The sequence below is a fragment of the Lissotriton helveticus genome, chromosome 3_1 (genome assembly GCF_964261635.1).
Source record: "Lissotriton helveticus chromosome 3_1, aLisHel1.1, whole genome shotgun sequence".
Lineage (NCBI taxonomy): Eukaryota > Metazoa > Chordata > Amphibia > Caudata > Salamandridae > Lissotriton > Lissotriton helveticus.
The window spans coordinates 1,653,287,188-1,653,300,445 of NC_136061.1; the positions used below are offsets into that span (position 1 = coordinate 1,653,287,188).

The 13,258-nt window shown below is 47.6% G+C and overlaps 1 protein-coding gene across 1 annotated transcript in view; it reads left to right on the forward strand.

Moving 5' to 3' along the window:
- The window catches only part of LOC144823688 (protein mono-ADP-ribosyltransferase PARP14-like), a 924,605-nt gene that overhangs the window by 548,731 nt on the left and 362,616 nt on the right, over nucleotides 1-13,258 (forward strand). The window contains exon 12 of the mRNA XM_078682423.1: nucleotides 13,194-13,256. Within this exon, the coding sequence (XP_078538549.1) occupies nucleotides 13,194-13,256 (63 nt within the window). The remainder of the gene's footprint in view (nucleotides 1-13,193; nucleotides 13,257-13,258) is intronic.

Genomic DNA, 13,258 nt, shown 5'->3' on the forward strand with positions numbered 1-13,258 from the left:
ACCCCCCTGGGCCCACATCGCTCAATTCTTCCAAAGGTTGAAGGGGCGGGAGAAAGCGGTCCCGGCAATCAGGCCGCCAAGCCACCAGTGTAGTAACAAGCCGCCGCCCTAGGCCCCGCACGCTCAGTTCAGGCCACAGCAGTCACCACGCTCTGCCCAAGCCCAGACGCCGTCCAGCCGTCAAAGACCCCGTAGGCCTCACCTCACATGTGCGCCGTCCGGTGTTGCTCCACAGCAGACCCTGCGCGGGCCCCGAGGCCTTATGTGGGCTCCCCGTTTGTCCTGGGCCCCTCTGGCGCCCCCGTCGGAAGCGCCCCAAACCCGGGCCACGCAGATCCCCATCGCCGTCCGCCGAGGCGCGGACCGAGGAAAGACCGCCCCGCCTTTCGCCCCTCGCTCCACCGAGCAGGGGCCTCGCCGCCACAGGGTCGCGGGTCAAGGGCCGCAAGTCGCCTCCGGGTGCCCCGTCGCTCGTCCGCGACACCGGGCTGTCCTCGCTGCCGCACTCAGTCGTCTGTGGGGGCCGGAGGCGCCAAGTCCGGTCTCCCGATCTCAGGGATGCCGGATGCCCCGCCGGGAGTGCAACAGGCTCCGATCTGCTATCACGCGACCCCCGGTGTCACACGGGTCGCGCAGGCCGCACCTCCGCTCGGGTCCGTTACCGCACTCCGCTCCGGGAAAGAAGTGCCGCCCGGACCCCTGGGATGCTCCGGGCCTTCGGACACTCCTTCCGGACCGTGGATGGGCGCCCTGCGGGGTGATATTCAAAGCTGTGTTGGAAACGGCGCCGGAGGGACCGAGAAGCGCGTCCTACTCCGCCGTCATCTTGGCCATGCCCCCTGTAGTGCATTTTACATTAAATCCCACACTGGCATCAGTGTGGGTTTAATTTGCTGAGAAGTTTGATATTAAACTTGCCATTATTCAGTGTAGCCATTATGGTGTTGTGGACTTCGTAATGACAGCCTCCCAGCACCATATACTCTTAATGGCATCACTGTAATTACAGTGCCCAGGGATGGCCCTGGGTACTGTAGGGGCACAGGGCTTATGCACCTGTGCCCACACCACTGGCATAGGGCACCCAGCAAGAGGGGTGGCTGATGTATGCCAGGGCAGTGGGGTTGTGTGCATGGCACACAGGGATGTGTGTCACGTCGACTCTTTGTTTAGTTCTACACCTCGACACTCAGCCTGCAAAGGTAGTGTGTGGGTGTCAAGGTACAGGGCCCCTAAGGGTGGCACAATAAGTGCTGCAGCCCTTAGGGGTCTTCTCTGGTCACAATGCCCTGGGTACCTAGGGTACCATTTACTAGGGGCTGATATGTGGCCAGAGTTGCCAATTGTGTTTAGGCTTTAGTATAGTTTTTAGGGAAGGGACACAGGCCCAGGCTACCTGATTGGCAGGGACCCAGGGCACACCTAGGAAAAGTGCATCAGGTATCAGGCAAAAAGTGGGGGGGTACTGCAACAGGAACTCACTGTTCGAGGCATGTGGGCTGCTGAATTCATATCTTGTGCATAGATCGCCGCCTAGTGTTGGGTCCGGATGATTGCACTTTGTTGTCCTGGAAGAGTCTTCGAAGTATCACGAGATAGGTGACTCCTACCCTGGACTACAGTGCGCATGGGCATTTTCTCCATCCTCAGATTGTTTTTTTCCGCCATTGGGTTCGGATGTTATTCCTTTACTCCAACTTCTGAAACCAAAACTAAACTACTTTAAAGGCCAAAAGGCCTTCGACGGTATTGTTCTCGTTCGGTACTTCTTGACTCGACCAACCTTTCCATCTTGATCTGGTCATCGACGCGGGCCGTTGGGCCTTTCGACGCCACGTGGGCCTGCTGTCGATGGAAAGGAGCCCGTTCAAAAGGTGCCCACAATGCCACTCCAAATTCCCGCATACTGACAAGCATTTAGTATGCAACAAGTGCTTATCACCAGAGCACAACAAAGAAAATTGCCCTGCATGTGCCCAATTCCGTTCGAAGAAGACCATCCGGATTCGCCGGGCCGCTAGGCAAGAGATGCAGTGACCGGAACCAGACAACATCTTCGATGATGAACACGATCTCCCAGAAGCGGCGGACTCGGATCTAGAAATCGTCACCGTTGAGGTCCAGTCGGACTCCGATGACCAGATCCTGCCGGGGCAAACAGTGAGTACACAGCCCCCAAAACCGCTTATCCTGAAACCGCAGGCTCCGGTCGAAGCATCGCCTAAAGGCCTTAGCCGAGATCAAAAAACCCCTTCAGAAAACCCGCCTTCCGGCTCTGCTCCGAAGACCAAAACAAAGCCTTCCGAGAGCTCAGGACCAAGTAACATTCCCCCCAAGAAGGTTGTCGAACCCAAGAGGGTTGTCGAACCGAAGGTCGTCGAACCAAAAAATGCAGTCGAACCGAAGAAGGCCGTCGAGCCAAAGGTTGTTGAACAAAAGAAGGTCGACCAGCCAAAGGGCGTCGAGCCAAAGAAGGTGGTCGAACCTAAGAAGGTCGCCCAACCCAAAAAGGTTATCGATTTACAAGCTATCGAGCCAAAGAAAAACCTCGAACCTAAAAGGGTCGTCGATCCGAAAACAGTACCCGATCCTAAAAAGAGTGCAAATAAGCCAAAGACGGTCAAACCGAAAAAGGTCATTGACTCCACCAAGAAGACTGACCCTAAAAAAGGCGTCGAGCACAAAAAGAGGATTGATCCGAAACAGGTCGTCGACCCAAACAAAGTTGCAGAACCGATAAAGGATGTCGAACCAAAAAAGGTTACCGACCCCAAAACAACAGTCGAGCTGAAAAAGACTCCAGAACCAAAGGCCCTCGAGCCAAAAGGTCACAAGCAAGTCAGTAAGCCAAAAACATTGGCACCAAAGCCACGGACAGTGGAGGAGGAACTATTCCATCCTGATTCAGAATCGGAGGAACAATCCAACCTGTATATAAACCCTGAAACCGGCAAAGTTACCATTTATTACCGGAAAAAGAGACCATTGGACACAGACACTACTTGCCCTGTACCACCAAATAAAAAGGACTTCGGGACATCTCCCTCTAGGCCTTTTACTCCTCCTCCTTTCTATCCTAATATGCCCTTTGTGCCCTACTCTCCTAAACACTCAGACTACAATGATGAGGATAACATAGGGAAAGATCCTCAGGATGATTTTAAAGACCCAGAGGATCCACAGGCTCAGGATGACACAGGGGATGATCAGAATGATCCATATGACACACAACCCATCCCTGACATCTCCCCATACCCTACAAAGCCGTCGCCTACCGACAACACCATTGTTTTTAACCAACTGCTAGATAGGGCAGCAAAATACCACAAGGTCGACATGCACACTGACCCAATAGAAGAAGATTTTCTATTTGACACTTTTCCAACCTCCGAGAAAAATGTCAGGATACTTCCTATGCTAAAAGGGGTACGAAAACACGCGCCAGACATATTCAAAGATCCAGCCAGGGCACGGGTGCTCAATCCCAGGATTGAGAAGAAATATAAGGCGGCCCCTACAGACCCTACTTACATTAAATCACAGTTGCCTTTAGACTCACTGGTAGTAGCAAACGCTTGCAAAAGAGCCAACTCGCAAACAGGAGACGCTCCAGCTCCTGACAAGGAGTCTAAAATATTGGAAGCCTCAGGCAAAAGAGTGGCCTCACAGGCTGATAATTCATGGAGGATCGCAAACACACAGGCTCTCCTAGCTCGCTATGATAGAGCGCACTACGACCAGCTTGAAGGTCTACTGCAACACCTGCCAGAACCTTTCAAAACTCAGGCTAGCAACCTCATACAGGAAGGCAAATTTATAACTAATGCTTCCATTAAATGTGCACTTGACGCAGCCGACACAGCAGCCAGGTCCGTTAACACTAGCGTGTTACTACGCAGACACGCGTGGCTACGCATCTGTGGTTTTAAGAACGAGGTGCAATCCACCATCCTCAACCAACCAGTTAATCAAGACTTCCTGTTTGGCCCTGCAGTAGATACCATTTTAGACAAAATGAAGAAAGATACTGAAACTGCAAAATCTATGGGCGCACTGCAGTTTCAACAACATAGAGGTTCCTTTCGTCGGTCTACCTACAGAGGCACCGCACGAGGCAACACTTCACAGACTTCCTCTACATACAAAAGCAACACCCAAAGTTCCTTTAATAAAGGCTCCAACAGGGGAGGTTACAGGGACAATAATAACAAAGGCAGAGGATGTGGTGGCAATAACACCAGAGCCTCCACTGCCGCCAAGCAGTGACTTCAACACACTCCCTCCAGACCATCTAACACCAGTCGGAGTCAGAGTCAAACAGTTCCTACCAGTCTGGAATGCAATTACCACAGACAGGTGGTTGAGACAAATTATCCAGTATGGTTATTGCCTGGAACTCACTTCTACTCCACCCAACATACCTCCCAAACACCGTCCTATGTCCAAAGAACACATCACCCTGCTACAACAAGAGGTCAAATCCATGCTAGAAAAGGGAGCCATAGAACCAGTCCCTTTTCAACACCAAGGGACAGGAGTATACTCACCATACTTCCTTATTCCCAAAAAGGACGGGTCCCTCAGACCAATATTGGACCTCAGACCTCTAAACCATTACATACTCTCGAAGCACTTCCATATGATCACTCTACAACAAGTACTCCTGTTACTCCAGCAAGGCGACTTAGACCTCAAGGACGCATACTTTTACATACCTATACATCCAGCTCACAGAAAATACCTCAGGTTCACAATAGAAGGTCAACATTATCAGTTCAAGGTTCTCCCCTTCGGGGTAACCACAGCCCCAAGAGTGTTCACAAAATGTTTAGCGGTAGTAGCTGCACACCTCAGAAGGCAACACATCCACGTGTTTCCATACCTGGACGATTGGCTCATAAAGGCAAACTCGTACGCGCAGTGTGCAAGCCATACGTCTCAGACACTCCAGCTGCTACACAGCCTGGGTTTTTCCATGAACTACCCAATATCACATCTACAGCCCTCCCACATACAGCAATATCTGGGGGCTACAATAAATACCTCAGTAGCAAAAGCATATCCAAATCAAGCCAGGATAGCCAACATGCAGACTCTCATCCAAAAATTTCAGCCACAACACTCTTTGCCAGCTCGAGTATTCATGCAGCTCATAGGCATGATGGCCTCCTGTATATTCATTGTCCCTCATGCCCGGCTTCAAATGCGTCCACTACAGGATTGCCTAGCACGGCAGTGGAACCAAGCTCAGGGACAACTAAAGGACCTAGTGTTGGTAAACAGTCGCGCTTACAACTCTCTGCAGTGGTGGAACCCACAAAACCTTTCCAAGGGGCGACTGTTCCAAGAGCCGGTTCCAGAAGTAGTACTAACAGCGGACGCATCACTGACAGGTTGGGGAGCCCATTTACTTCAATACACAGTCCAAGGGCTCTGGACAATCAAACAAAGAAAACTGCATATCAACCAACTAGAGTTGCTAGCAATATTTCTGGCACTAAAAGCATTCCAGAAATACCTGTGCAACAAGGCTGTGTTGATCCGGTCGGACAACATGACAGCCATGTACTACATTCAGAAACAAGGAGGGACACACTCTCCACAACTGTCCCACTTAGCACAGAACATATGGACGTGGGCAATTCCAAGAAACATTTTTCTCCTAGCAGAACACCTGCCAGGAAAAGACAATCAATTAGCGGATCTGTTAAGCAGACACAGTCGACAGCTACACGAATGGGAGATTCACCCTCAAGTTCTCCAACCATTCTTCCAAAAATGGGGGCATCCAGAGATAGATCTGTTTGCCACAAACGAAAACTCAAAATGCCAGTACTTTGCTGCCAGGTTCCCACATCCGTTGTCACAGGGCAATGCGATATGGATGAACTGGTCAGGCAGATTTGCGTACGCTTTTCCACCAGCTCCACTGATTCCGCTAGTGGCACGCAAATTACGTCAGCAGTCACTCACAATGATCCTGGTTGCTCCCACATGGGCAAGACAGCCATGGTACACAACGTTCCTGGAACTTTCAGTAGTTCCCCACCAAAGACTGCGCCTCTCGCCCCATCTTTTAACTCAGAACCATGGAGAAATCAGGCACCCAGATCCCAATCAGATGAACCTAGCGATCTGGCTCTTGAGGTCTTAGAGTTCGGATACCTTAACTTACCTCCTGATTGCATGAACATTATCAAGGAGGCAAGACGGCCCACTACTAGAGCATGCTATGCAGCAAAATGGAAAAGATTCGTAATTTACTCCAACAATAACCAAATCAATCCATTAGATGCTTCCATCCAAAACATTATCTGTTACCTCTTGCACCATCAAAGATGCAATCTAGCATACTCTTCTATAAGGCTACATCTTGCTGCTATAGCAGCATATCTCCAGAACAGGCAACACCTTTTCCTGTTTAAGGTACTACCAATCAAGGCTTTTATGGAAGGTCTTAAAAGAGTAATCCCTCCAAAGCACCCACCTTCACCAGTCTGGAACTTAAATTGGGTACTTACCAGACTTATGGCTCCTCATTTCGAACCACTCCACTCCTGTGAATTGCAATTTCTAATATGGAAGGTGGCATTCTTCATTGCCATTACCTCCCTCAGGAGAGTGAGTGAGCTTCAGGCACTAACTATTCAAGAACCCTTCATGCAAATACATGCTAATAAGGTAATACTTGAACCAACCCTAAGTTTATGCCAAAAGTCATATCCACTTTCCATATCAATCAATCAATAGAATTGCCAGTTTTCTTCCAAAACCCACAGTTAGTAGCTGAAAGAGCCCTACACACACTAGATGTAAGGAGAGCTCTTCTATATTATGTGGACAGGACTAAATCATTTAGGAAAACAAAGCAACTGTTTGTTGCTTTTTCACCACAACATAAAGGTAATCCCATTTCAAAATCAGGAAGAGCCAGATGGATAGTTAAATGCATCCAAATATGCTATCAAAAAGCTAAACGCACTCTAACAGTTCCCCCAAAAGCACACTCTACGCGTAAAATGGGGGCATCCATGGCTTTCCTAGGGAATATTCCACTTGAAGACATATGTAGGGCAGCTACATGGTCTACCATACACACTTTCACTAAACACTATTGTGTAGACGTGCAATCAAAGCAGCAAGCTGTGGTAGGCCAGGCTGTCCTGAAAACTCTTTTTCAGACTGCTGCAGCTGGTACAGGTGACCACCGCTAGAGAAGATACTGCTATACAGTCTATGGTAAGATATGAATTCAGCAGCCCACATGCCTCGAACGGAATATGCTACTTACCAGTATGCATCTGTTCTTGGCATGTAGGGCTGCTGACATTCATATCGCCCACCCTCCTCTCCGGTGCCTGTTGCAGCTGCAGGATTCTCTTTTGCATGGCCATCTCTTACTTACTATACTCCTTCTTTGCCATAATGGCGAAAAACAATCTGAGGATGGAGAAGATGCCCATGCGCACTGTAGTCCAGGGGAGGAGTCAACTATCTCGTGTTACTTCAAAGACTCTTCCAGGACAACAAAGTGCAATCATCCGGACCCAACACTAGGCAGCGATCTATGCACAAGTTATGAATGTCAGCAGCTCTACATGCCAAGAACAGATACATACTGGTAAGTAGCATATTCCTTCTCACATCCGGGCACCAGGCTCAGTGGGGACCTCTATCACCTTGGTGCAGAAGCTCAGAGGCCCCATATGACTCGAGAGCTGCTTCTCTTTTGCTCCACACAGACACACATACAAAAGGGAGGGGAGTAACTCTGTTGCTTGCAGCTTTTTACTCTTGCAGCAGTGCTAAGCTTCCTCCCCTGCAGCGGCGGCTGCCCCTCCGGGGCCAATGCATCGTTATTCACACACTCTCCACAGCCATCATAGCACAAAGACTTTACTGCCCCCTGGCACATGACTCCTGCCCTTCATGCATGTTTTCCTTTATGCCTAGTACTTCCACAATAAAAGCACTACATCTAGCACACTTGCTCAATATCACTACTCCCAAAGGCTGGCACTTCACGATATTCACTTCTACTGTCTAGTGACCTCAGCACCTCTAACTCCCCTCCTCCCCCCACCGCCCCCTTCTGCCATCTCACCTGAAGTTTTTCTTGCAAGTGTTGTTGGGCATCACGGGCAGAGTTTAAGTTGAATTGTGCACTCCCATCAGTCAGCTACCCGAGTATCATCAGTGGTCCGTGGTGGTGGTATCACGTCAAAATAGGAAGAGTTAATCTCTGCGCACCACATTTGGAATTGTAGAAGCCATCAAAATGTCCTACTTATAGCCATTTAAACAAGCATATGCAATACAATAGGTCTCGCATTTGCGAGAATTTAAGCTGTTGGCACTATAAATGACAATACCTTTTATTTATGTATTTAATTGCATGTTAAAGCACTGCTTGCAGGTTTTCAAAACACATAAATAAGTGGCGTTGTCCTTTACCACGCCAATAGCTCAAACTCTTGAAAATGCGAGATCTATTGCATAGCAAATGCCAGTTATACTTTGTGCGCTCCTCTCCTTTCATTTTTTAGGTCTTGAGATATGCTGTATTCAGGATATGAGCATGAAGCTCAGCCCACTTTCCGCTCATCTTTTTAATTGGCTCCTGTTATTGTCCATTGTAAATGATGGCTTGTCTTTTGTCAATAGGCTTAGTAGTTTCTTGTTAGTACCACCTTTTCCCTTCTTGTAACCTCCCATGAGGACACCCCCTGTTACATGTGTTGATACTCTGTATGTTTTAATGACTGCCTCAGAGCACTATTTTCTTAAATGGCTTTCTCATGCCTGCTGTTGCAGGCAGGACATGCTCTTGCACAACGCTTTTTATTTTATTTAACCAGCGCAGCATGCCTCAGCTGAAATAATAGCCCTTGACTTCCACAGCAGAGTGTTAGGATCGGGGTACACACACCTCTAACACAATTAACCTTAAAGTTATACATTCATTTTGTTGAATGTATTCTTTGAGATACGCAATTCAATTTATTAGACATAAAACAATTGTGAAGTGCCCCTAGAGACAGTGTCATCTTCAGGATGAAAAATACATAGGAGACACCAATTGATTGGGGCAACTGGCCGATCCATTCTGGAGGAAGGCTCTTTGTCAAAAGACGATGTTGATCAAATGCAGACATACGATTTTGAAACGCATTAGTTATATTCCTTGGTGACACATACACCTTTAAACGCCCTAGTCTCATCTCCGATGGGCTCACATGAAAGATTCAAGATACTTTGAGGATTAATACCTCCTTCACTATGGGACCAGTTGCCCCTATCAATTGGTGTCTCCTATGTATTTTTAGTCCTGATGATGACCCCGTTTTGAATAAAACATACTTAGGGGGTCGAAACGTTGACAGAATAACATATGTGGACTGTGTTTTAATATATTGATGGTGGATAGCAACACTCGCTCCACGAGTGCCAACTCGAAAGATCCAACTATCCCTATCAGTCCCATATGTGTGTGTTTCTGAACATAGCACATAGTCACTTTTACTGCACCGTCACTCTCAAGAAGCACCTCAAAATAGTTTTAAGTTTAAAATGGAATTGAATATCGCAAAGAATAAGTTGAACAAAATGAATATATATCTTTGAACTAATTGAGTTAGAGGTGTTTGTACCCTTAGCCTAACACTCTGCCGTGGAAGTCAAGGGCTACACTTTCCCTAAACAGTCCACACTTTTTTGTGAAATATTGACCCTTGGTTACTGGGTTGCCCCTTTTATTTTTAAGAACCCGCTGGAATAATCGCGGCCACACCTTTCTTTTGTTAGTTGTGATCGGCGAATGTGGCCGCATGGCTTTTTTATTTCTTTACTTTTCTTACCATGCCGGCACGCCCTGTTTTATCTTTAAACTTCTTAGACTAAACCACAGGTGCCACGATTGCTTCAAAAGTAATTAAATAGAAAGAAAAAGTATGCGGCAGCCATTTGTTTACTTTTGTTACAATTGCGGTACTCGCGCGTTAGCTTTAAACATCTTAAGCTAAAGCTCGGGTGCTGCGATTGCTTGAAAAGTAAAGTAGATACAAAATGTTTTTGTCTATTACTTTACTTTTGAAGCAATAGCGGCACCCCTGCTTTAGCTTTAAGCTGTTTAAAGCTGATACCATGAAACGTGCTGAGTAAGTCTGGCTCCTAAAAACATCAAAAATATAAGAGCTCTATAGCATTTAACTTTTTTAAACTGTGCGTGAGCAAGACCACGTACACAAACATAAAAAACAACATTTACATTCTTTAAAATCCTTAGTTGGAGGAGCCAAGCCGGCGACCGAGATGGCCGCTCGGGCTCTCGGCTCCGTCGGTCGCCTTCTCCTTCCACGACATCCTGCCACTAATCCTGCACCTGGGACACGATCCCGCATCGGCGAAGTGTAGCGGTGCCCAGCGGTGTGCTTCCGGTTGAAATATCGGCTTGCTTATGGAATTATTGTCGCCGGGAAGATTGCGGCCTGAGCAACTAAGAAACCGGGACCTCTAGTGGTGGAGCGGCCGGCGGCAAGCACAACAACATCGGCCATGACTTGCCAAGATGGACCGGTCGACCCGGATGGGAGACCTGATTTGTCCGATTTCAGCGATGACTAACACGTCTGCACAGCGCTACCAGCGAGACAGGGGAACACTATTCTAAGCACTGCCTGACTGCCCTTATTGATGCTCCGGATGGTGGTTGGACAAAGGCCGACAACAGCTCCGCCCGCCTGGTGCGAATCTACCGCTGATGCTGCCGGGGGTGGCCCGGACTTCCATCGGGCCGTACACTGGCTGCAACAGGGAGTCGGATCGGTGGGATCTCCTCTTAGCATCGATGGTGGAGAGCGGCCACGGTTTGTGTATTGGTGCCGAACGACGTTTCGCTTCAACCCGGCTTCGATTCTCCGAGGGGGTTGAACTGGCTCGAATATCACCCCGGTAAGGATTATTCTTCTTGGAGGGTCTCGGGCAGAGTTGACAATTGCTACTACCGGAAGAGGGGAGATGGAATATACGCCCGGGGCTGCCATGGCGGCTATCGCTGACTTGCACCTCTTCATGACTCGGAGCCTGCTAGACCTTGAGACTAAATTGGATGCTGTTGTGTCTGCGATGGGGCTCAAGACTATGTACTCTGTTGTTCTAAATGGTGATCTTACGGTTCTAGACCCCATCGATTTGCGATCGGTTGACCGACCTTCCTTATCGCATGAAGTGCGGGGTCTTGCTGATAGCGAGTTAATTGGTCTGCGGTGCTTAGATGCGGGTTTTACTTTTCCCCTGGACTTTGTGTTCTCCGTCAGATACCAGCGCCGAACATCCTTATTTGTGAATTGGGACGACGGGGACAGCTGGGCTGTGCCTGTACTGCGGCTTTCAGCTTCCATTGGGATGGGCCTCGATGGACGTGTTCGGTTGTTTGGCCCTCTGGCAGTGATGGCGGATGGTACTGGAGTTCTCACTGCTCTGGATCGAACTGGCCAAGGTTGACCAACTGCTGCCTATACGGACTGCATTGCTGGGATCGGTGCTGATTTAGGACTTCGCCTCATATTGTTCCCTTGCGGGGGGTGGGCTAGGTGATTATTGGTTCCCCCCTAATTTGCCAATTTTGCGTTATCCTTACTAGGTGTGATAGCATATGGGGGGCGCATAGTGGTGGGGGGAGGGGCGGGAGCTGGGAGGTCCTCCTCCACGTATATCCTTTTATTATTGTTTTTCTCTCTTTTCTATTCTTCTTTCTTTCTTCGGGGTACTCCTGGGGCGACAGGCACGCTGTTAGTGGGGTAGGCCATAGCCATTACGGTGATGTGGGGTGGTGGGTATTGGGGGGGGTGTTGTTATTTTAGTTTGTTTTGTTCTATGGTCCCTTTCTCTTTCTCTTAGGGTAGGGTTGGCTGTATCTTCTTTTTTCTCCTTTTCACTATTTGAGCATCTGCACTTGCCTTTCCTTTATCGTTTCGGACGGGTGGGATTTCCGGATGACGTTTTTGCTAATTTGCTTGCCATTGTTTGCTTTCTATTCCTGGCCTGCCTTAGGCAGGCGTAGTATGTGTTTTCAGCCTTATTGTTCATCATTAATTCTCGAATGCATGGAGGGATATGCTCCTCCCGTCTCTTCTGGTATGTTGTATAGTGTGATGCCTCTGTTGATACAACCGCTGCTACTGCTTCCATATTATAAAATGAAACCTCTCTTATCCTTGTGCTACATAGTGCCTGCAACCGTGTATTCTGCATACATAGTGACTTCCTTTTGAATTGTGGACTACTGCATTGCTCCTTTTTGCGTCTCCTGATTTACTGCTGGCCTCTGAGGTTGTAGGCCTACGTCTGTACTGATTTGAGTGCTTTAATAAAGGTTTTCCAAAAAAAAAAAATCCTTAGTTAAAAAACAACGCCTGACACTAACATACTCAGCGTGGCCCGTCGTTGCTCGTCCATGTGCAGTCGGTTTCTCAATCATTGTAAAACGCACTTCCGCAAAGTGATAACACATTCTGCCACATTAATCCTGCCTGTCTGAAGGTGTCCGCCTACATCTGAAAACAAGCATTGCAATTAAATAGGTCTCGCCTTACTTTAAGGTTTGAGCTATTGGAGTTTCTAATAATAATGCAACGCCAATAGCTCAAACTTTCAGTAATGCGGGAGCTATTGCATTGCAAATGTTTTTTTTTCTATTTATTTATTTATTTTTTAAGCAATCGCTGCACCTACTGCTTGAAAAATAAATAGAGAAAAAACATTTGCAATACAGTAGCTTCCGCATTACTAAAAGTTTTAGCTATTTGCGTTGCATTTTTATTACCAACACCAATAGCTCAAACTTTCAGTAATGCATGACCTATTGCATTGCAAATGCTGGTTTCTTTGGATTCTGGTGTCATTGTAGGCTAGCCCATGCCTCACCTTCTTTGTTATGTTAATTCTTGCAATATGTTTTCTTTTCTGTTTTGAATACTGTTTTTCAATTTGGATTAGGCGGATGACTCTTGAACATACTTGTCTGTAATGTTGAAGTCCTACATTTTGGCACAAAAATGTATTTAAAATAAAATGCATTTTTTTTATATTCTCGTTGAGTACTTTACAAATGTGATTTTTAAAGATGTGAGATTCATAGAGAACCGGAGATTGTGTTTGTAAATAAATGGCTAACCAATGTTCTCCTTTGTAAGGTGTTTCAAAGGCAATCTTGGACGCTGCTGGACAAATTGTGGAACAAGAATGTGCTCAGAAAGGT